Here is a 23,066-nt window from a genome sequence, read left to right on the forward strand (position 1 = left end):
CGATGACTCACTAATGACTGGGACTCACAAATGATTATCATGATGAAGTTATAGCCTTTCACCCTGCAAACACACACTGGTTTGCGAGCAACACTTAATCCTCTAATATCTGTGGGGGAATATGATTTGCCCCTGAGTGGTGGTGTTATGAAGCATGCAATGGCATGCTTTATAACAATAATAATAATTACATTATTATAACATTTATTTTCGGTTTATGACTAAATATCTGAAAGTGACCTTAAATAAACAGCTTCCTCTGTACTTTACGTTTAGTGCTGCTTAGAAAATTAGATCTACCTAACCTTATTTAAATAAGAAATAGACAACTGTTTGGCCTAAACTTGTCACTATGATTGTTAAAAGTGATCGCACAGTGTACAATTTTGTAAAATTCTGATTTAGCCGGAGAAGATAAAGCTAAAAATAAGATGTTGCTGTACATGAATTGTCTAAATCAATCTGCCCAAATAGAAACGCATTAATAATGGGTGCATGTCATGATGCCAGAAATGAATGTGACGTAGTCCTGTCAGATAATTGGAGTCACTGAGCTAACACTGGGTTCCCTATCATTTTTTAGACGATATATATGATAATGAGTAAATGTGGGATGGCTTTCATTATTCAGCCTGCTCCATAATATGACAATGTCTGTTAAGAATGACACTTACAATTTAAAAAGCACATGTCCTGCAATTTCACAGCTTCTCCAAACGTACAAGGCGTAATTATGTCTTTTATTTTACAGCCAGTTGCATTCAAAGGTGCAGTTTCTAAAAATGCAGTGCAATGCAGAATAGCAGGTAAACATGACAGCTTACAATATAAAAGCTTTGCAGCATCAGACACTGTACAACAGTGTAATTTGAGGCTGAATTGAGACATGAAAAAACTCCTGGCCGTTTGAACTTGCTCTATAACAATGAGGTGTACTGTTCCAGTACTATCCCAGTTTTGTTTTTTAAAATGGTTGATGTCATCACAAAGTACAAATACCCTGACTTCAGACTGGCATCTACAATCTGTGACCAATGGTACGTGGACTTCGAAGATACAAACCCAGGAAACCCACAAACATCTCATCACACAACAGCTTCAGTAGGATTTGAACATACATACAAGACACAGTGGAGATTTACCAAAACATGTGAGGGCATCAGTCCACAATGAGTGATCATGGCAAGGAATGGTGGCTGTTAAAATTAAATAAAGTCTTATTATTCATCAACCTCCTTCCCTGGTCTCTGAAGGGTTTCATCCACTGTCTATTTCCCTTCAGTTCCTTTTTTTTGTGAATACCTGCGATTTCAAAGACATGTTCATTTTATGCCATCTTAACAACTCCGGGAGCATCAGCAGCTTTTTGTCCTGTGGGGGTCTTTCTGCCTTCTTGTTCAGCTTTTCTTGGCAGTCTGGGGCTGCCAGCAGCTTTACGGCCAGTCTGTGGGCTAGAAGAACCAGCAGCCATCTTGCGTTGAAGTAATGGGCTCCTGGAGCCCTTGGGCTTTGTTGGTGTTAATAAAGAGTCCATGACCTTCAGTGACCTCAGGCCAAGCAGACCACAAAAGTAGTTACACTGGTGCTGGGAGACAAACTGCTCAAAAACTTTGGGATTCCCTTCAACAGAGAGACCTTGATGCCTGCAAGCAACACGAAACAAAACCAAATTCTTGAAAATCAGGGAGAAAAATAAATAAATATCCTGTAAAATGAGCTTTCACCAAGTATCGTTTGCAAAAGCAACACAATAAAAAAATACTGACCCCGTAGATTTGACTGAAATCCCAACATTGGTGATCTTAGTGTCAACACCTGCAAAACAAAACATTGGAATCACTTGTCCAGGTAATATATTCAGATGTGAGACAGTATGAAATTACACCCCATTAAGTCTAACACAGCATTAGAAATCATGCATCTCTTTAAACTCTTTGGATAAGGGTTGAGAAGGTACAATTGAAAGTAGCTCAGATCAAAATTCTTGCATGGAATGTTATACCTTATCACTGATAAGAAAGCATTTTGGAATATTCATTGGCCATTGTTTCACAGCATCCTCGGCCAAGTCATCCTCATATTCTTAATGGCCCTGGCCAAACGTGGGGGAAAAGTAAACTTCACATTGCTCTGATGAATTCCCGTGTCGGCCTACCTTCTAGCCGAGAGAGGAGCAGATTGCCATTGGTCCACTGACAGATCCAGTGCTGCAGGGCACAACATTTCTGCTCCACCGCAGAACCAGTCTTCACATCCATCCTGCCTGTGTGATCCAGGACGGAGTATTTCTGATAGACTCCTGTGAGATCAGCCTCCACTGTGGCATAGGGGACAGTGTTCGCTGGCCGGTACATCAAGTGGACCGGAATCACCCTGTGTAACAAAGATCCTTGTGATGTGTGACTTTAAGGGAGCCAACATACTCCATGCGCTGCTTGTATTACTCAGGATTTTAACCGTAAACCTGATGGTACAGTACTCACTCAAGAGAGGGGCCAAAGCTTTCAATCACTCTCGCCTCTGCTGAGAATATTTTGCAGTATTCACGAGCCAAGTTCTGAATTTTACACTCCTGTGAGCAGAACATTGGAGAATAGCCAGTGAAGATAAGCTCAACCCACACACATAATTTTTGTCAAGACTTCATTTGATTTCTGCCACAGTAATCCTACGTGGGTGGCAGGACTGACAGCTGACTGATTCATTTTACTGTAAATTTAATAAGACATGGATGAAATGACAAAATCAAACCTTTTCTACATACCTGCTTGACAATGTCTAGGTTTCTTTCTATGAGCCCACTTTCTTCTTTGCCTCCATAGGCGATGGGGTTGCGTACTTTAATGACACATGTGTTACCAGACTCAAACACGGGCTCCAGACCATAGATAACTTTTGCCCTCCAGACTTTATGAGAACAGCCATCGCCAATATGTGATTCCTGCATCATTATTCGGCCAAATAATTTGTTGCCCCAGATGCCAGAATCCGCCACGCCCTTGTTGAATAGCAGGGGTGTCATTTCGATTTCTTCTCCAACTGCACAACAAGAACGGGCAAAAGAAGTTACTGATGTTACAAAGATGTCAGCAAGATATTCATATCGGTCTGGGAAAAAAGAAACTGTTAATAAAACATGAATTTTATCTTACCACTAAGATCCTCACGAAGGGACATCCCTGCTAAAACTGTTAGAATAAAAATAGAAAGTGACCCAGTATAGCAATACAATGCAAAGACAAATGTTTACTTTGTGAAAATGTAAAGTAGAATACTACATACTCTCTGCACTAAGTAGTGTGTCTGTTGAGTCTGTCCCATATTCATTTGTGATTGAGCATCCGTAGACACCAAAGTCTCTGCAGGATGCTTGAACAATGGCAAGATTGACCTGAGTCTCATCCCCTGAACTGGAAGAGAAACAGACCACAAATAAAATACACTTTATAAGTGAACCCTTTTTTTTTTCCTAAAATGAGTAGTATTTTTATCTACGGTAAAAGTGACCATACAAGTAGCTACTTTTAGGAGAGGGCAAGTCATTTCAAAGCTTTCATTTTTCAACCAACACCCTTGTTTAGGAAAAAATATATTTTTTATGAGGAGTAAGACATTTACAAGAATCTTTGAGTTCATTCAATTGAGTTGATGCGAGAACTCACTTTCTTTGAATCCGAGCAATCTCCTCTTCATTTTTGCACCATTTGACTGTGGAGTTACTCAGAACGTTGAAGAACTGGCACCACAGTTTCAAGTGGCCCGAGGCATCGGCGAAGCTCTCGCCCCTGATCTTGCGAATAACCTGAGGTGCTGGAGGAGGAGACATCCAGCAGAGACAACATGGTAGAGACACATAGAAACCTTGTCATATCCAGTCTGATACTCGTTTGCCTACAAGAAGAAGCCTATAGCAAATATATAATATGCAAGCAAATGCTGTTATACCCAGTTTCATTCTAACCATGTTAAATATATACATACTGTATCTCATCACTCAAGCTTATTAGCTGCAAGATACAAATGTACTTTATTTCCTGTTAGTAAAGCATATCAGAGAAAAACGTAATCGTTGCATCCAAACTTAAATGCCAAATTCAAAATACTTAATATATTGCAAGACTATTAAACAATGTTTATATATTATCTGATTTTTTAAAATCCCAAAGTCCATAAATCCCCTTAAAAATGGTAGTCTATACTGTTCTGATGAAAATACATCAAGCTTATGCAAAATACACACTACTTCTTCAAATAACGTAATCATATAGACTTTTAGTGCCTGTCTCTCTCTGCAGGATCATATCTACCTTGTGGATCATGTCTATCAGCTGACTCTAACAGCACTGGTGTCTGCCACAGTGTCTTACTTGATACTATCACTGGGGGGTCCCAAAGAAAGAAACATTTCATATACTCATTGGAATAATTTCTACAAAAACAATAGCAAACTCATTGAAAGTATTATGCCTGCATGAAGACAGTTTTACCTTTGAATGGGTCGTGCTTGTCCCTCTCTGTAGGTTTCCCCTCCGTTTTCAGGTTGTGGATCTTCTCAGTGGGCTGCTGGCTCGGAGCTTCGGTCTCCAACGCTGTCTTCCTCCTGCTCAAGAGCGGAGAACACTTTTCTACTGGAGAGATTCTCTCACCAGGCGACTGAAGTAGAGGTGACCGTCGAGACAGGCTTGGAGACACAGAGGGGGTCACAGGGCTTGCGGAAAGCTTGCTGCTCTGGGTGGAGGCCTCCTTTTTCGGAACAGGGCTTTCAACGTGCGATGTGGCCTCTGTGGCCTCCTCTGGTTTGGCCTTGGGTGTTAGGATTTTGCGGCGGGCGCCAGAGGCCAGCTCTTGAGGAGTAGCAGAGGGAAGAGGTGAAACACAGTCTCTTTTCTTGAACAACGGACTCGCCTCAGGAGTCAGATTGGTTAAGGAGTCACTCCTTGAAAAATCCTCAGCCATAGAGCTGTCCAGCTGAAGAGGTTGAATATCATTCTCTCGTGGGTCCGTGCTCAGTACACTTTGAGCGGGAAACGTTTTCACGCTCTGCAAAGAGCTTGTGATTGTGTCTAAAAGGGTTGTGGAATTCATTTCTGCAACCCCCCTTGCAGTTTTGCCATTGAGTTTTATTTCTGGAGTTAACTTTTTTATCAAATCCACATCTTTGTCTTCAACACGTTCATCTTGGACATGCTCCAAAATCGTAATATTTGACTCCTGACTACTGGCCTTTATAGGAGTCCCTGATCCTCGACTGACAGCTACAGACCTGTTGGTGAGTTCATCCTTTGTGATTGAAGGAAGACATTTGTGTTTGGCATTTTGACCACCAGTGGGTGGAACAACATGGCAATCTGTCAAAGTAGGCCTATGTGATACTCCAGTTTCCTGGCCAGTATCCATATCACCTTCCTTAAATTTTTTGACACTGCCATTGTGTCTTGTAGTCTTGATAACAGGAGGGTTTTGTAAAGCCTGAACAGGTGAGGCAGTTTTACTTTGAGTCTGAATTTGTTCCTGATTGGTTGTATTTAGTTGATGATACACCTCCATAAGCATTGTCTTTATGTTTGCAGGAGGATTATCATCAGTAATTGTCTCAGATTTCCTGGCAGGCATTAACTTCTTCACTTCCACTTTACATTTTCTCTCATCGAGTCTTAATCCCTGACATTCATCTGTTATTGCTGGTTCTTGAACTGAATTTTCCAACGTGAGGTCCAATGCTTTTATTTGTGATCTCAGAAGTTCAGCGACAGATATGACTTTCGATCCAGGCTTTGGAATTTCATTGAAACTTACCAGTTGGTCCAGTGTGTTCATATTTTCTGGACAGTTTGTGAAATGTGGCATGGCAGTCTCAGGTCCTTTTGGCTTTAGATTCTGTAATTCTGTAATTTTCAATAACGGTTCATTCTTCTCTTCACGAGAAGCTTCCACAACGACAACAACGGCGTCTTTATCCACTACTGTGTTCTTTTCAACCATATCTCGAGCAGCAGTTTCCGTCTCCATCTCAAATATCTTTTCATTTGGGGCCACACTGTCAGTCTGCATTATTAACCTACCTAGCCTGTTACCCTCTACCTTCTCATCAACTTGTATTTCTGTCCCTTCAACAGCTTTTACAGCCATATCAGCGTTACACTCTCTGGTTTTCTCACCAGCACCAAGGCTTTCGAGGGGTGACTTCTTTAAGTCTGTTAAAAGGACCGCATGGCTTTCATTTGATCCCCTGGAATGATCCCATATGTCCTGTGTCATTTTGCCAATGGCTGCTTGAAGGCCACGGTGTAAAGACGGGGTCTGTGTGTCATCTCCCACAATCTTTCTTTCCGAAGGAGTCTTTTGTGGTGGTTGTGCGTCCATTGTACAGTGGTCGGGTGGAAGCTCGATGTTGACAGGTGCATCGTTCTTCGTATGGGCCTGTGTAACCTTGGGACAGAACACAAGCAGATGTTGTCATGTTGTAAATGCTTAGAGCCTTATCCCTGGCTATGCAGAACATGGATAAACACTTTAAAAACAGCAACAGAGCAACCAGCAGCAAACAGAGGAAGGAATGGGAAGCCCTGAGAGTAAAAATACTTTTATAAACTAGAGAAAAGATACAGTTAGTTACGGTAACAAATGGGGTTTGCATGTCCTGCTCTATTGGTAATGTTGGAGAGATTCATTCAGCTTTTTTTTTCTTTCCTTTTTTTTTACACATATAGATTAATTTCACCACGAATCCAAATTTAGACTGGGGCAAACATTTAACTGTACCTTTAAAAAGCAACAACAGAACTGACATTAAAATATTAAGCTTCAAAAAGTTAACTTACAGTTAAAATATATTAAACTGCCTCTATTTGCTTCTAAGTCTGACACAGCCAGGCCTAATCAGAAGCAAGGTTGCTATTTTCCACGGAGGTGTAGCCTGAAAGGAATGCGAGTAATTTTAAGAGGTGCTTAGGCGGTGCAGTGTTTTGTCTCAGGTCTCAGTGCTGTCAGTATTCAGCCATGCAGTTGAGGCCAAGCGGTGTACAATAAAGATTCACAATGCTATAGCAGCAAAATGTTCAAGATGACCATCTATGAGAACTGTGTGGCGTGCAAGTCCTCTTTTCAAAAACAAGCGAGAAGAATTTCTCTAATTTCTTTGTGCACTCACTTATTTCACATCATCAGTCATGTCTCCACTACACCATCCATTGCACTACTAAAGGGATAGTTCAACTTTTTTCGGGAAATACGCCGATTTAATTTCTGGGGGAAACCCTGGAGTTTGATTACAGGATCAATTCACTTTTATTATCTATCCATTACATATATTGTTAGGCTACAGCCAGCAGCCAAATAGTTTAAGATATCAAAAATAATGAAAACAGGGGGAAACACCTTACCTGGCTTTATTAAAAGGAAACAAAATCCACCTACTTGCACCTCTATTACCCACAGATTAACACATTTTGATTCATACATAAATCAAAGTGTAAAAAACAGCTAAACTTGTCTTTTAACAGAGCCAGCTAGCCGTTTGTTCAGAGTCTTTGTGCTAAGATAAGCTAATCATCTGCTGTTCAGTCAAAACATCTATCTTAAGAAGTGGGGCACTGGCCAGATCTCCGACCTTTGACCTTACGATGTCTAATGTGTTGCATCAATGAACAGTCAGGTGACAACTTGAAGGAAATAGCAACATGTCAGTAAGGGGTTGGTGTGCTTCAATGTACTTGGGCCTCGATTCTACATTTCTTTGGACTGTACAAAAGACACTTCCTCATTTGGTGTTTGTTGTCTAACATGCCCGTCCAAAATCTCAAAAGTTCAACTGGGTTGAGATCTGTGGACTGTGAAGACCATAAAACATCAAACCAGTCATTGATCCCCTACTGCCTTGTGAATGGAGGAATTATCATCCTGTGTCTCCACTCATTTTTCTCAGTTTCCGTCACCTGTCTTTACCTTTTTCAGCTGTGAACGCATGCCTCATTTCATTCTTGTCACACAGCGTTGGATACTTATAAATAGCAATAAATAGCCCCAGGATGCTTGTATTACTGATGAGGCCTGTGTGTTGGCAGCACAAAGCGCTCATGAGCTCATGCGAAAGCGCTCACTCACCTCACTCAGCAGGGCTGGCCGGGACTCAGACACACTTTTTTGGCAGGGGCTTGTTTCCTTCTCAGACAGCTTATCTGCAGCCTGTTCACATGGACGCTCGGGCGGAGCAGCTCTCCTTTCACACGGCGGCTCCACTGACTCGAGGTCTCTGTGTGCTAGAGATCCATTTGTGGAAGTGTCTGACTTCTCATCAATATCCATGGCTGTAGCATCTTCCGTTTTAACAATGGCCTCCTTTCTAACGGCACGGATTGTTGATGCAACACTTGACCGTAGTTGTGTTGAGGTAACCTTGAGGTTGAGGTCAGGACTCTGTTTCTGCATTTCCAAATTGTCTTTGGTTTCTTTGTGTCCAGCCCCATTCTCGTGCTTTGCAACATGATCACCTTGAGTTCCTGACACAGATTGACCTTCAGGTGTTCGAGTAGCAGCAGGAGATACTGAATCTGTGAGCTGTTCGGTCTTTGAAGGCGCATGACTAATATTTTCACCCTGTGAAGGCCCTTCAACAAGCATTGCTTTCTGTGTTGCGGATTTCTGACATTGTCCAGTCACGTGTCTGTCGTCTGAATTCACGATCTTCTCTACCTCCATAACCTCCTCTGAATTCCCCTTAGAATGTACTGACTGTATGCAGGGGGGAGCTACAGAGGCTGAGGTCTCATCTTTTGCTCTTCTTTCCTCAGATGCCCTTTCTCCCAGTGTATCTGCTTTACCATATTTAGCACTGTTAGAAATTTTAATCTTCTTCTTGACAAAGGGAGTCTTGGGTTTGTGTGCAGTGAAACTCTTCTGAGCAGCATCATATATGTATGTCCCGTCCTTATTTCCATTTTCAGTCGGGACTTGTCCATTAGAGACCAGCTTTTCCTCAGCTTCCTCCACAGTGGCCTTCTCCTGCAACCTGGCCTCAGTCTCCACAGCCACAGCCTGATGGTTCTCCTCGTTGCCCTCATCTTCCATGGAGCTTGGCGTGCTGAGAAAGGCTTCCATTGTGGAGCGGCGCTTCCTCTGTGTCCGGTCTGGACTGATGGTTCGTAGCGGCTCCTGGTTTTCTTTTCCTTCTGCTTCCCTGCGCCGGAGCTCAGCCTTTTGTTTGAGCTTTGCGAAATAGCGCTCGTGGATCTTGAACTCATTCATTTCACCGACCTCCAGTACCCCAGAGCAGGACACGATACCTTTACTGTTGATGGCTGAAGCCTGGTATATAGCTGCATCCTCCACAGTGCAACTGCAAAAAAAAGAGGCAATTATAGGTACCTAATTAAAATATATATACTAAACTATTAAATACTGACTCAAAAAAATTAAACATTGCTAACAAGGAAACTCAAGGGAGAAACTCCTAGTTTTTGGGCAAGAATGTCAAGGCACTCTCTTGTTATCTTGGATTAATTCTTTACAGATAATTATAAATTATATAAATAATACTCAAGGGTTCTCCAGTGTCATATTGGTGTTTTGAAACATACATACTTGTAAATGTGCAGGGAATGGTTTTGTCCATTGTGGAATAGTTCATATTTAGGCAGTCCACAGTATCTATCTAGCTGCATATCATCCTTATACCATGTAACTTGAGGGATGGGGTATCCTGAAAAAAATAAAAAAACAACCATGGAAACATTTCAGGATATCGGGGCAGTGAATAAACAATTTCTTTATCACCTAATAAAAAGTAGCAGTTTGTTTACAATTGCTTCAAATCAGTGAATTCTTGAGTTATGACTGAGTTGTGATGAGTTATGCCTTGTTGGTTATTTGAATGATTTTCAGATGCTCTGTATGTGTGAAATCAGGTGTATACTGAAATAACACCTTACATATTCACTTCCCTTTAAGTTGTAACCTTCTTGTGAACATGCTAATTGGACTGATTTTGTTTTATCAAGTACAGTATATTGTTGTGTACTACATAAATGTAGAGCAAGGCCTTGCAAAGTGTCTTCAAAAGTGTCAGAAGATACCTAGCGTAGTGTTTACCTGTAACCACACACGAGAACTTCACGTTGCAATTCTCTGACACAGCTTTTGACTTGAGGGTTGTTTCGAAGGAGGGCTGCGTTTCCTCAGTCAATTGTGCCATCACACTGCAGAATGTGCTCCTGTGCAAGACAGGGGAGGGTTGATCAGACATGATGTAGCTCTGTCTGCAACTTTTAGATTCCGCACATACTGCACTATTGTTTTTTAAAGGTCAACAGCTTTGCGAGTAGACCCTGCGTGGAGCTGGTCAGTTAAAATTGAACATGACTAGAAAAAATACGTAACAGTCTTTATTGCTCATTACAATTATACAATACTGTATTTTGGGGATTCAAATCAACATCATTGTGTAATGCCGTTTCTCTAAACATGTGCTGATTTGTTCATCAAAAGTCAAATTTGGTGGGTTGGAAATGATCATGTTTGAATTGATGTCTTTAATCATATCTATAGTATATAATTTTTGTTTTTACACAGAAAACATAAACAAAAACAATATCTGCAGTCCAAAATGATCAGTTGGATATTCTCATTGGTCCATTTGAAATTAATTACAGACATTAAACACTATTCCGCCATTATAGCATGAGGAAATGAGCAAGAAACATCACATGCATTTTACAATATATATAACTAATGTGGGGTTGCATGCAAATTACAAGATCATTATCGCCGTGGTTGTTGTACGTGCAGTTGATCCATGTCTGGTGTTGACATCCACTTCAGCGCTGGGTCAGTGCACAGTTAAGGGACACCGTTTCACTTCACTGCATGTTACCCGTGATTAAGCAAACAGAGCAGGACACTAACGATAACGACAGACACACTTCTAAATAATGGGTATAATATGTATGGTTCAGTATACTTGCATTTCATTCTGCTGTTTTTGTTCATTGGATTCAAAGCAAAAAAATGCAATGGCATTGGCAACTCTTTAGTAACATTCAGATAGTTGCCCTATAACATTGGCTAAAACCCCTACTATCTGAAAAGATTCCTTCAATTATTATCGATTGATATATTTCTGTACACTGAATGATGGGATGCTGTATTGTAATCGTATTACTTTTTAAATATTTTTCTTTTTGGATTTATTATATATATCTATATATATATGTTTGTGTGGTTGTATTTATCTTCTTCTTCTGTCCTTTTTATGCTGTTTGAGCCACAAACTGAAGGGCAATTTTCTGTCACTATGTGATAGACCATAAAATATTTTGAATTTGAATATATATGGATTTTTTCGCATATTGTTTGGACCCAAATGTGTTATCTATGTCAATGAAATAACTAACTATTAAGAAAGAGGGAGACCTGGAGGTCAACACTTTTGTTTCATGAGCAAATCTTTTCCATGTAGAAGCTGTTGCCAGTGTATTGCTCGATGTGATATGGGCCCCATGGTGCATAACTGAGATGCTGTTCTTAATCAGCAGTTTATTTAAACTCCGGTGACCATGGCAACAAACAATGAAACAGCATGCCACACACTGTCATTCCAGAGTAGGGAAATAATGAATTGGTGGTGTGTTGCCGTGCACATCATGCTGGACAACATCTTTTCCACAAAGGTTTTCAACAAGTTAGACTCAACACGGAGTTAGTCGAGACTCTGTATACCTGTTTCCTGGCCTCAAGTTGGACAGGTAGCTGCAGCCGCCAGGCCGGCTACCGCCATTGCCGTTATCCCCATTCCTTCCATTCCCAGAAGAGGAGCCAGTCGGTGCCCTCCGCGAACCCATATTCCACAAGACAATGAGACACTCAAGGAAAATAAAAAGTTTTCCAGGGGAAAAAAAGGTTGTGTGGTCACTTATTTTTGGCTTTCCTGAGAGATAATTGTGAGCTAAGAGAGAACAGAAGAGTGAAAACATGAACAAGGATTACTTGACAATAGACAGAACAACAGAAAGTTATGTGTCCAGTTATATTATATTTCACATACTTAACTTCTCTTTGATATGAAAAACACATTAGAGAAACATCATGCAAAAGGACCTGCTGCCCTGTTCAACAGCGACATAAACAACGTTCAGTCTGTTGTACACAGTTTACTTACCGTCCACAAGTTTCTTTTTCCCTCCTTTGACAGATACGCCACAGCACTGACTCAAGGCACTGCAATTTCCAATCAAACATGAGCATGCGTAGGCAGTTGGACTATTTATAGTCGGCCTGCAAATAGGCACAAGAGCACATCACACTTTCCAAAACTCGCCTTTGGATCATTATGTAAAAAAACAATCAAAGAGCAGCAAAAGATGAATAAAATTTTTTTTTAAAAAACACAGTAAAAGGTCTGTGCAGAAACAAGAAAAATCCTTTTGAAGCAAGAGGTTCCATGGTAACTCCATGTCAAATACAAGGTCATCCCAGATTTGGTAGTTCCCCAAATAGGAGGAGAGGATTTAAAAGAGAGGGCGAATGTTTTTCTTCTTTATATTCCGTTACCAATGGACGGCAAAAGCTCAGAGAAAAAGAGGGAGCACTTGTGTGGTCAGTCTTTGGCTACTCAGACTTTTTAGCTCTTGTATACAGACTATAATAAAGAATCATATGAGCCTGTCAATCAGGAGGACGACGCCTTCACTTTAGAGTCCATTGATACGAGCGGCATATTCATTTCGTCATCCTGTCACACAAGGTTCTGGTCATAAAACTGTGGAGTGATGTTGATCTCGTGCTTGTAAACGGCGACTATAAGTAGAAGCCTTACAAAAACAGGATCAGCTGTCACATTTGTTCCATTGCTCCATCATCTCGTTTTTTCAAATGATAAAAGTGCACTATTTTATAATATAATATAAAAGTGTGAGGCCTAACAATATTTTTTCTGGCATGCATTGTCCCGTGAGTCACAATTGCAGTAGATCCCCAGAGGAAAGCAATAGGAATAGAACAGCCTTATATAGGCAGATCCCACTGGCTGCCAAAGAGCTATGGGCTCTTATCTTTACACAAGCATGCAGGCACGCACCCACACGCGCACAATCTCATCAGTGATTAACTTTTTTATTCTTTCTTTTTTTCATCCATAAGGTACTTCTTTTTTCTTCAAACAAATCATGATTTAGAAGAAATTAAGGTGGAGAACTAAATGCCATGAAATTACCCTTAAGAATGTTTTATCTGTTCACCATGAACTTCCTTTTTGCATTGTCGACGAGTGTCAACTAATTATTTAAATGATACCAACTGTCACAATATGTATGATGGATATACGTATGTGAATCACTGTCCCTGAGTGATTTCGCACTAGTTCCCATTCAAAGAAATCAATTGGAAAAGAACTCTCGTGTTACCACATACACTTGTTAGATTACACATGCCTACGTGCCTTCTGTTCAGCTATCTTAATTACTTTTTTGTTCCGTCCAATTATCATCGTCTGTGACTCCCTTCAATTTCCACTTTTCCTGCCAGGGAATCGACGTACCGACTCGGCGTCACAACAAAAGATTTACCGGGAGGAATTTAATTTCAAAATGAGAGAAACAAAGTCTAATGTGTAAATATTCCCAAGAACAATGAAGGACCCACACGGTTCATGACATTTCACATTGGATTCCATGAGTGAATCCCCAAACACACACACACACAGACAGACACACACACACACACACACACACACACACACACACACACACACACAGACACACACACACACACAGCAGTGATAGACATGTAAGGGCTGGAGAGCCATGTGTGTGACTGGCTGCCAGTTCCCTGCGAGGGGGCTGGAAGACACAGTTGCCTCAGCGTGGTCTGGACATTCTGGATGGGGCGTGTAGAGAGACGCACAGACGGGGAGACTGTAATGTGACTGATAGTGTGTGTCCCTTAAACACACTGTACATATGGGGAAGCTGCTCACGGTCGGAGAGAGATTTCCAAAAGCTTTCTTTATTTTTTTTTAAGGTTCAATTAAGCAATTAGGCAGAGGTAAAAAATACGAAAGAGATCTGTATCTCTGCTGATAAAAATAGGATTCGGCAGAAAAAAAAAGGATTCTTGAGACGTTACCTATTTTGACAGGAATCCAACTGTAGCCTTTCCACGAATTTTTGTTTCCAAGTATTCTTGTCATCTACGTCACATCATGCCCCCTCTATCCCAAAATAAATGACCACGTCAGTGCTTGAACAATCCCTCTTCCTTAAATCTGAATTCAGGGGGGGCCATGATTTTAACATTGCATGCTCATTGCCTCATGCTCCTCTATGTATAGCGCTTGTCAAAACCCTGTTGTGGCTTAGTCTAGTAGATTTATGGAGGGGCTACAGTTGATGCGCACTGAGATCACTGCCCCCGGCTTTGTTTATACCATTATCTGTCATCATTTTTTCTCCAGCTGAAATAGAGGAAGGGTCACCGCAGGGCAAATGTAAATTATTATGATCATTCATTAGATTGTGTGTGTGTGTGTGTGGGCCAGACAAGTTGGAGAGCGGCATGCTCTTCAGTTTCACCATTCCATTTATTTTCCAGCTCCACGGACGTCCTACAAATACTGACCTTTCAGCATGTGGTCGTGACGTGAAACCTCTCACTCTCAACTTCCACTTGTTCATCACTCTTTTTCCTTATAATGTCATTAGCACAACTGAAAGAAGGAGAGAAAAAATCATGCAGAAATCTCACTGGTTGTTTTTAGCGTAGCTGGAGAACACCTGCCTCCAGTCAGCCACACTGAATGTCGGCGTGGTTTCAATTTTCTGTGTAATTAAACTGGCGCAATATTTTTGTGATGAACAGCTGTCGCCTGTAACTGCTCACCAGGTGGAGCAGCCTCACGTCAGGTGCCTTCGTGTTGAATGATGGACCTGTATTGTTTGTGTTGACTAACACTGAAGCATTAGAATTACCACACTCAGGTTGTGGTCATCCTCAGGAAATGGTGATGTAAACTTGAACTGACCCACTTCTAGATCAATGAGTCTAGCTCCTGCTTTAAATGAGAGAATACTGGCAAAGAGATATATATATATATATATATATCTATATATATATATATATATATATATATATATAGATATATATATATATATAGATATATATATATATATGACAATAGACAGATTATATATATTAGAAATGATGCTCCTGTTGAACTGGAAAGAGCCCGCAAGATTATCGCACACGGCGCACATGCTGGCTGTTCCCTTTGTTCAATCTACAGTAGCAAATGTGATATGTAGAAAGTGGAAGTGGAGTGTCTGATGGTCTGTCCATGGAGCGAATAAGCTCTTGAGATGCACCGCTACCATTAAAGCCACGTGAAACACCAGCTGCATGGTAACACGCTGCTCTAATCCTACTAGGGATATTACAGCACGCCGATCCAGGATGGTTTGCGTGGCGAGGTGTTGACAAACTGACGGGGAGAGAGGGCACAGCAGTGGGCAAGCAGAGGTCAAGACAGTTGGAGTCGTGGTATTGACCTCAGATTCATGAATCTTTCTGGAATTGACGCCAGCATATTCATAGGAATAGAATTACAGAATATATTGTGATATTACATCCCTCATTAAACGAGAGAAAGATAGCAAACAAATGTTCTTGATTTTGTGATTTGTTGGGGTCCGATATGTTCTGTGGTCGTGTCATGAGAGTTTCCCAGCCGAGTGGCTCAGTGCCAAGTGTATCCCCTGGAACTAACCCGCTCTACGTATGCAGAGTTGGACAGCAGATTGTTTTGATGTTTGAGAGGTCTCTGTGGAAACTGAGCCTGGCTTTGTACGGTGGTCTGTCCCGCCGCTGAGGCTGTGACCTCATCCTCTGGCTATTCACACCAGTGTCAGCTCCGAGAAGGCAGAAACAGGAGAAGACGTGACCTCGGGGGAACAGCTGTGTGCCCCGCAAGCTCTCACACACATCTCGCCTTTTTACGTAGCACTGCACTGCTAACACAGCCTTCTGCCAACCACATGCACAGTCTACAAACATACAGTATGTTGCTCGGGGTCAACTGGTGGCCCTTAGTAAATCCCGCGGTGGGAGCATGCTCTACTGGTGGCCACCGTGAAGACTATTAGGAATCAGGAAGCTAAAAAAGTATTTCATACAAAAGGCAGATGTTTGACATTTGTAGTTGGACATAGTGAATCCTGATGTTAAAATGTTTCATGAAATGTATATGTGAAACATTAGAATGAATATGTTGAATATTTAAAATGATTATAAAACACTGATTGGCAAAAAATAGAAACAGAACAAAGAATAGAACAGAAATGTCCGAGTCCAAGCAAACTACTTTTTAAACAGTTGTTTCTAACATTGCTTAGAATAAACATGTCTGACATATTAAAGCAATTATCAGTATAATCGATTATTTGGTAACTTGCACTCAAACAGTGAATAGCAGATCTTTCTTCCGGTAGACTTATAGTGACCTCTAGTGGTCAGAGTTAAGAATTGTTTTTTGCACTTAAATACACAGTATTGTTTTGATGTCTCATTGAGAAGTTGAGAGAAATGCTAAATGTTAATTTCCTCACATTGAAATAAGATCTTGCCACAGAGATTGCCAATATCGTGCCACTTTAAGCTAATAAATTAAAATTTCACAATATTTGGCTAATATTCCACGTGACTTTTATATAGGATGAATGCAAATATCTGAGTAGTCATTTCTAGGGTAAAAACAATAAGGCATTTTATTATTTAACATGGATCTAACAACATAACAGAAAAGAAAAAAACAAGAACCGTATTAAAAATTAAATTTAGAAAATAGTGTTGTGCTATAAAAAATGTGTTATAGTAGACAGCCTCCTTACATTCATTAACAGTGATTTACTTTCTTCTTTCTTTTTTCTTCAGCATGTCCACAACAGATGGAGTCTTGCGCTTTGTGCCTATTAGGAAAAAATAAACGAGAAATATGGACACAGAAATTTCTGTAAACATAAACAAACACCAAAAGAGAAAAAGAAAATGTAATAAGTTGTTTCTTGCAATACCTTGCTTTTTGCTGGGTGACTCCGTGTCGTCTGTGGATCTCTTTGCATAAGCCAACTTCATCCTCTGGATGTTCTTCTTGCTGATCACCTCGTGCTGTACAATAGGATGTGGGTAGTCTTTACCCACAATGCATCCTGCTGCCTGCTGGATGCTGCGTGGAGCTTTCCAAGGCTCATAGATGTACTGAGCAGGGAACTTCTTAAGAAGAGGAAGGTACTTCCTGCAAAGAAAGTCAAGGTCATTGAATTTAATGAATTCATGATTTGTGGTAAGTTCAGCTTGATACAATTACGATCTCACTTGATGTAGTCTCCATTCTTGTCGGTCTTCTTGCCGAAGGCGACGGGGGAGTAGACCCTGAAGTACTGATGGAAGAAGGTACTAGCTGAGAGCCACTGCCAGTTCCCCGCATTCAGAGCCCAGTCGCCATCCAACAGAAGTTCCTCAAACACCTGGAGGCACAGAAAAGAAATAAAGAAGACACCATAAAACTCCCTTTAGTAGTAATAGAACGCAGTTTTGGGCTTTTTTTTGCTGCAGTGTCAATTTTTTTTAGCCAAAAACAGAAAAGAAGTTCACAGATGTTCTCTGTGCTTTAACAACTTGTTATGAGGATTTCAAGTTACATTTATGCCAGGCAGCAGATTTAGATTTTTCGGGAGTTAGAGCGGGTCATCCACTAATCAGAGGGTCGGTGGTTCGATGCCCAGGTCCTCCAGCACACATGCCAAAATGTCCTTGTGCAAGACATTGAGTCCAAAAACTGCCCCGATGGCTGTGCTGGCAGTGTGATGCAAAAAGCTCAGTGTATAGAAGCGCGGTATGAATGTGTGTGTGTGTGAAAGGGTTGGTCGATAAGACTAGAAAGTGCTATATAAGCACAGAACATTTTCTATTTTATTTTTATACTAAATATGTTTGAAATGGTTTCAGTTCTGAAGACCCAACCTGCCAAACCATATATAGTTATATGTTGTTTTTAGGTGATAATTTGGATGCACTGGCATTCGCAATGTTATTTCTAACCTTATCACTCAACTACAGCAAAGGAAATGTTCTGTCTGCTGCTGGAAATAAGATGTGATCTGAAAGCTGCACACATGCACATAGGGCGGCACAGGTTTGAGTGTTTGTTCTTTGGTAGAGAAAAAAAACTTAATCTAGAGTAGCAATACAGACGAGCTCATTTACACACCTTCTGCCCTTCTTCCCAGCTGATCCACAGGTCTCCCCGGGTGAGGAAACAAGCGACGGCGTGTCTGGCCAGGTGATGGATCCAGCCCTCCTGTCTCAGCTGAGTCATGATGGCATCAATGAAGGGGAAACCAGTCTGAGCCTTGAGGCAAATACACCATGAAAGGAATTATCAACAGGGCAGGGAATTCGGTGAAATGACTGTAGGCCCTATCATTAAAATAAATATATTTTACTAACGACAAATATTCTTTTTTATTTATGGACTCAAATGTCAGTACCTCTCTCCATGCAGCCAGGTATTCGGAGTTAGTGTCCCAGTCCACTTGAGTACATACAGGGTTGCCCACCATCTTGTTAAAGTTTGGGATGCCTGCACTGGCCGTGTAGAAGAACTCTCTCCACAGCAACTGGCCATGCAGAGAAACTGGAGGATCTGAGTGCTTCTTCTGCAAAAACAACAAATACAATAGTCAGACTAAGTCGAGCTCTAGATCATCATTAATGTCGTGTCCATGTTGTGACACACCTTAATAATAGTGTCTACTACTACAGACCGAACTGCAGAGTGATGGCGACACTCACCCCCTGATAGACGTCCGTCAGCCTCCACCAGAAGGTGCGTGCGGACAAGCAGCCGAAGGTGACATATGGACTGAGAACAGTCGTGCTGGGGCTCAAAGAGTTTGGAGACGTCTGGGGCTTCTCAAAGTTACACACCCATCCCTGAAGTGTGGAGACGGAAGACATGTGAATCAGACGGTTGCATGTGTGATATTTGTGGCATAAAAATCAAGCTCAATTGAAAAAAAAAAAAATGTTATTGCTGAATTGGATGTTAGTTTAGTAATATTCTCCCATTTTCATAAAACTCTAAAATCAATGAGGAGAGAAAGAGAAATACCGTTCGTTGCATATGTTCATCCAGTCTCCTCAGAGCCTCCTGTTCTCCCCCTGGGAACTGCTCCTCCGACAGGGCAGCAGCGCCCTGACCGAGCTCCTCCAGCGCAGGGATCCCGTACTTCTTCTCGTGGTCTTCTGAGCAAGGGGTCTTCGCCTCTGTGCAAGAGGAGATGTATACTCATATGTCGCATTTTGCTAGAACGTGAATTAAACTAATCGCTTTTGAGGATTATCTCGAGAAAAGACAATGTGCTGATTGGTTGACATTGTGAAGTGTTTTATGGTGGTTGCCCACCTGCCATGACTTCCATGGTCGGCGCAGGGACCGGTTTCTTCGGGGGGCCCAGACTTTTCACTATTGCCTGCATGCGGTTGTAAGTGAGGGGGGCCTTCCCATTGTTTTCCTCGATAATCCTACAGAGAGCAGATGAACAATACATATTCACTATCTGAAAGGTATAACACAGCCTCGACAAAACCCCCCCCACAAAGATTATGCGTATACCTCTCTGTATCATACAGGGTGTGGGAGATTTTGTAGACGACCTCGACTCCGTGTTCTTCGGCCAGTGCGGTCACTGTTTTGTCCCGGCTCAGGCTGTAGGGCTCTGTGTCGTACTCGTAGGTTAACTTTGTCACTCTCCACTTGTCGAACAGCGCGGGGAACACATCCTCGGGTCGGCCTCGCACGACAAACAGCCTGAAGGAGTCGAACACAGCACAGTGGGGGAAAATATCCCCACGTGAACATGACAGCACCAGTCTGACTCTTTATTATCTCATAATACCAGCCAGGGACTTCCAACTGCAAGAGCCCGGCTTGGAAGCCCTACCTGGAGTTGAGCTTCCTCAGGCTGCAGTCCAGGTCCCTGAGGGCCCCGGCCAGGAACCTCCAGCGGTTGATGCCCATGCGGGCATCGTTGTGGAGGTGAGGGTCCAGGAGGAACACGGGGTAGAGCTCCTCGCAGTCCCTCAGAGCAGCCAGCAGTGCCGGGTTGTCGTGCAGCCGGAGGCCCTTGCGGAACCAGTGGATACATGTGTGGGCCATGCTGCTGGTGAACCTGTACACACGTCACGGAGAGTCCACATCACTACAGGGACGCATGGAGAAGGAGGTTTGGACACGGATGCTCTCTATTTGTAAGAGCCACCGGATGATACAGTTGCATGCACACTGCACAGATTCGACGAGACAGACTCAAAACAAAGCGCATTGACAGCAACATGCCAGCGCGTCAGTAAGTCAAACCAAATACGACAGTAAGTCAAACCAAATACGACAGTAAGTCAAACCAAATACGACAGTAAGTCAAACCAAATACGACAGTAAGTCAAACCAAATACGACGCACGATTCTGAAGAAGAACTTCACCTTCCAGTGACGACTCTTCAACTTACAAGAAAACTGCTCCCCGCGTTTGCTGAACAATTCGCGTTTGATAACACACACGCTCACTGTTACGAAAGGCCTGTTTGTACGTCGGCAGCAGAATCAGCCAATCAGAGCAGGGCTGGTGACGCACGTGGCTGCTAGTCAGTGTATCCCTTCGTCCACCAGATGTCGCTTAAGTGCCAACAATAGTCGAGGTTCGTGGTCCACGCGTCGTCCCAACTCGCAACAGTCCCGAGTCACAGGCTGGACAGAAAGCGTGACGTAGTATTCAGGACGTCCCCTCACCATATGGTGGCTCTGTTTTTATTACTCACTACTTCATTACTCACTACAGGACCAGAGGGAGACACGGTGAAAGAAATCTGGACGTGATCTTGCAAAGTCGAACTTCAGTGTCACATGCACAGATGACACAGTGTGCCATGGGACTTTGAGAAACCCTCATGAAAATATTCTTGCCTAAATTTGAATTATGCTTGCACCAAATTATACAGCTACAAAACCTTTTTTTGGACCTGTATTTTTTTTTAAATTTTACTTATGAGCAATTTCACACACAACATATTCATAAGTTCCAAAACGTAATGCACATACTTAAATTTACAAATTCACACATGCAGATACGCGCATGCAATCATTTTACACATATATAAATGGTGATATATACAACTGCAAGCTGTGAAAAGATTTGCGAACATTATTTTAACAAACTCAAAATATTATTGTTAGGTGTACATGACTTTTTAATATCCTATACATTCAAATGCTTTTGTCAGCATTTTTCTCAGAAACTGAGGATAAAACCTTGATATGGAGGTTAATTGAAGGAATGAATGATAGAATATGTTGCTGCCCTCAAGGTCTCTCGGAATGTAAATGTAAAAAGAAAAATGATGTCAACAAAAGTTGAAGAATCTGACTTGTGAAAGGCGACAGCGATGTGACGTCACCGGGAGCAAAAACAGTTTCAAGTATATTGAGGCGATGCTTGTTTATGTATGTGATATTCAATGTTAGGCCTGAGTTAGAAAATGTGTATGTATTTTAACGTGGTTCATGTTTTGGTAAATACTCCGTTCAACGAGTTTCTTTTTAGCCAACTTCTGCAGCGACCTGGCTGTTTATTGGACAGTTCATTGACGTGAAACCACAGCGGGGGTCGTCGTGGTCTACATTCCTCAACGAGGAGGATGCAGTCACGACGCAAGTCGATACCTGCCTATCGGAATTTGGGCTCCTCTCGGTTACTCTGTGAAGGCAGCATCTCTGTCGCCGCGCCGTTGGCCGACGGGCCTGCCACTCAACCGAGCGGCCCGCCCAGCGGCAACGAGAGCGGCATGGCAACGGCCAGGGGACCGGGGGAGAGGGCGCGATGAGGTGCGAGGGGAACCGGACCAGAGACAGGGACAGAGAGCAGAGGCACTATTTCACCCCTCACTGACTGGAAGGACGCGCCGTGTGGTACTCAGACACTCAGTCCTCTCTCTCTCTCTCTCTCTCTCTCTCTCTCTCTCTCACACACACACACACACACACGCGCTGATGACACGATGCCCCGCGCTGTCGCCGCCGCCGCCGCCGCCGACCAGGTGTTGCACCAGAGGACAACCGGGACGTCGTTGACGTGACAGGAGACCAACTTGTGCGTATGCGCCGCCGTGTGCGCGCCCTTCTGCCTGGTCCCGCGCGCAGACGACCGAGAAGATGCTGAGCCGACTGATGAGCAGCAGCATCAGGAGTCTGGACCGGGAGTGCGACTGCACAGTGCGGCTGCTGGACGACTCGGAGTACACCTGCACGATCCAGGTCAGTGTGGTCTCACCGTGGACCAGCATGTCCCTGTCGGTCAGCCGTGTGTTGTGTGTGGAGGACGACGATGCTGACACACAGACGCACAGTGAGCAGGTAACATTTCACTCCACATTAAATCTGCAGCCCCCCCTCACCAAAAACAACAAAAAAAAACCTATCACAGCTAAAGCCACCCTGACTGACTCCAATCAGAATATATGGATGTTGTTGTGTCCATGATGTGTGTGCGTGTGTGTGTGTGTGTGTGCGCGTCACCATGGGGCTGCAGATGTTACCTGTGTGGACATCCCATCAGGAAGCATGTGGTGCGTGAATTGCATTGCAAGATTTCCAGCACTATTAGCATTTTCATCAGAATGTATTCAACAAACGTACACATAAATCTGTTTTTATAGATTCACAAACCATATAACATATGCGTATAAACGGTTGCAGTTTCTGCAGATCCATGCATGCATTATGAAACAAATCTGGATAATCTGATTTTGAACGGTTTCATCGGAAGGCTCAGATTGGATTTTTTTTTGGGGGGGGGGGGGGGATTGGCAGGCAGAGGCACAGGAACCTCTGGTCTGTATCCAGGGAAAAAGTGAAATGCAGACTTCAATTAGTTTAAGAGGAGGGTGGAGATACTCTCTGTTGCTTGCCCTTCAGACTGACCCTGCGGGTTTCACAGAGCGATGGGCACTTGATGAGAGAACTCCACCTC

The 23,066-nt window shown here is 42.5% G+C and overlaps 3 protein-coding genes across 4 annotated transcripts in view; 1 reads left to right on the forward strand and 2 right to left on the reverse strand.

Annotated features, from left to right (window-relative positions):
* Positions 1-719: 719 nt before the first annotated feature.
* Positions 720-12,499, reverse strand: LOC118302717 (alpha-protein kinase 3-like). The gene is made up of 14 exons (XM_035629087.2): positions 12,152-12,499; positions 11,713-11,938; positions 10,087-10,208; positions 9,580-9,697; positions 8,104-9,334; positions 4,488-6,429; positions 3,663-3,810; positions 3,283-3,410; positions 3,153-3,188; positions 2,765-3,039; positions 2,484-2,572; positions 2,156-2,373; positions 1,767-1,815; positions 720-1,643 (listed from the first exon to the last, which is right to left on the reverse strand). Exons 2-14 carry the CDS (start codon positions 11,832-11,834, stop codon positions 1,328-1,330), a joined length of 4,794 nt encoding a protein of 1,597 aa, XP_035484980.2. The 5' UTR covers positions 11,835-11,938; positions 12,152-12,499; the 3' UTR covers positions 720-1,327.
* Positions 12,500-16,376: 3,877 nt separating this feature from the next.
* Positions 16,377-20,676, reverse strand: cry5 (cryptochrome circadian regulator 5). 2 transcript variants are annotated; one of them, XM_035629090.2, is made up of 11 exons: positions 20,525-20,639; positions 19,986-20,213; positions 19,658-19,852; positions 19,448-19,566; positions 19,154-19,308; positions 18,835-18,975; positions 18,531-18,698; positions 18,251-18,391; positions 17,356-17,507; positions 17,055-17,275; positions 16,377-16,949 (listed from the first exon to the last, which is right to left on the reverse strand). In XM_035629090.2, exons 2-11 carry the CDS (start codon positions 20,198-20,200, stop codon positions 16,888-16,890), a joined length of 1,569 nt encoding a protein of 522 aa, XP_035484983.1. In that variant the 5' UTR covers positions 20,201-20,213; positions 20,525-20,639; the 3' UTR covers positions 16,377-16,887. The 2 variants fall into 2 exon arrangements, with proteins under 2 accessions (XP_035484983.1, XP_035484982.1); XM_035629089.2 differs by having other exon boundaries at positions 16,378-16,949; positions 20,551-20,676.
* Positions 20,677-21,765: 1,089 nt separating this feature from the next.
* LOC118302588 (FERM domain-containing protein 5-like) overlaps positions 21,766-23,066 on the forward strand; it is a 58,851-nt gene continuing 57,550 nt past the window's right edge. Inside the window, exon 1 of the mRNA XM_035628862.2 lies at positions 21,766-22,351. Within this exon, the coding sequence (XP_035484755.1) occupies positions 22,250-22,351 (102 nt within the window). The 5' untranslated portion in view covers positions 21,766-22,249. The remainder of the gene's footprint in view (positions 22,352-23,066) is intronic.

Source organism: Scophthalmus maximus, chromosome 4 (assembly GCF_022379125.1).
Source record: "Scophthalmus maximus strain ysfricsl-2021 chromosome 4, ASM2237912v1, whole genome shotgun sequence".
Taxonomy (NCBI): domain Eukaryota; kingdom Metazoa; phylum Chordata; class Actinopteri; order Pleuronectiformes; family Scophthalmidae; genus Scophthalmus; species Scophthalmus maximus.

Excerpts from the sequence above, each read along its gene's own strand:
- LOC118302717 (XM_035629087.2), bottom strand. The coding sequence starts at position 11,834 with ATGGGTTCGCGGAGGGCACCGACTGGCTCCTCTTCTGGGAATGGAAGG. Across the intron at positions 9,698-10,086 it reads GTTCTCGTGTGTGGTTACAG|GATACCCCATCCCTCAAGTT; the intron begins GTAAACACTACG and ends TATTTTTTTCAG. Across the intron at positions 3,411-3,662 it reads ATTGCTCGGATTCAAAGAAA|TTCAGGGGATGAGACTCAGG; the intron begins GTGAGTTCTCGC and ends TTTCTCTTCCAG.
- cry5 (XM_035629090.2), bottom strand. The coding sequence starts at position 20,200 with ATGGCCCACACATGTATCCACTGGTTCCGCAAGGGCCTCCGGCTGCAC. Across the intron at positions 19,309-19,447 it reads GACCATGGAAGTCATGGCAG|AGGCGAAGACCCCTTGCTCA; the intron begins GTGGGCAACCAC and ends CCTCTTGCACAG. Across the intron at positions 17,508-18,250 it reads GCTGGGAAGAAGGGCAGAAG|GTGTTTGAGGAACTTCTGTT; the intron begins GTGTGTAAATGA and ends CTGTGCCTCCAG.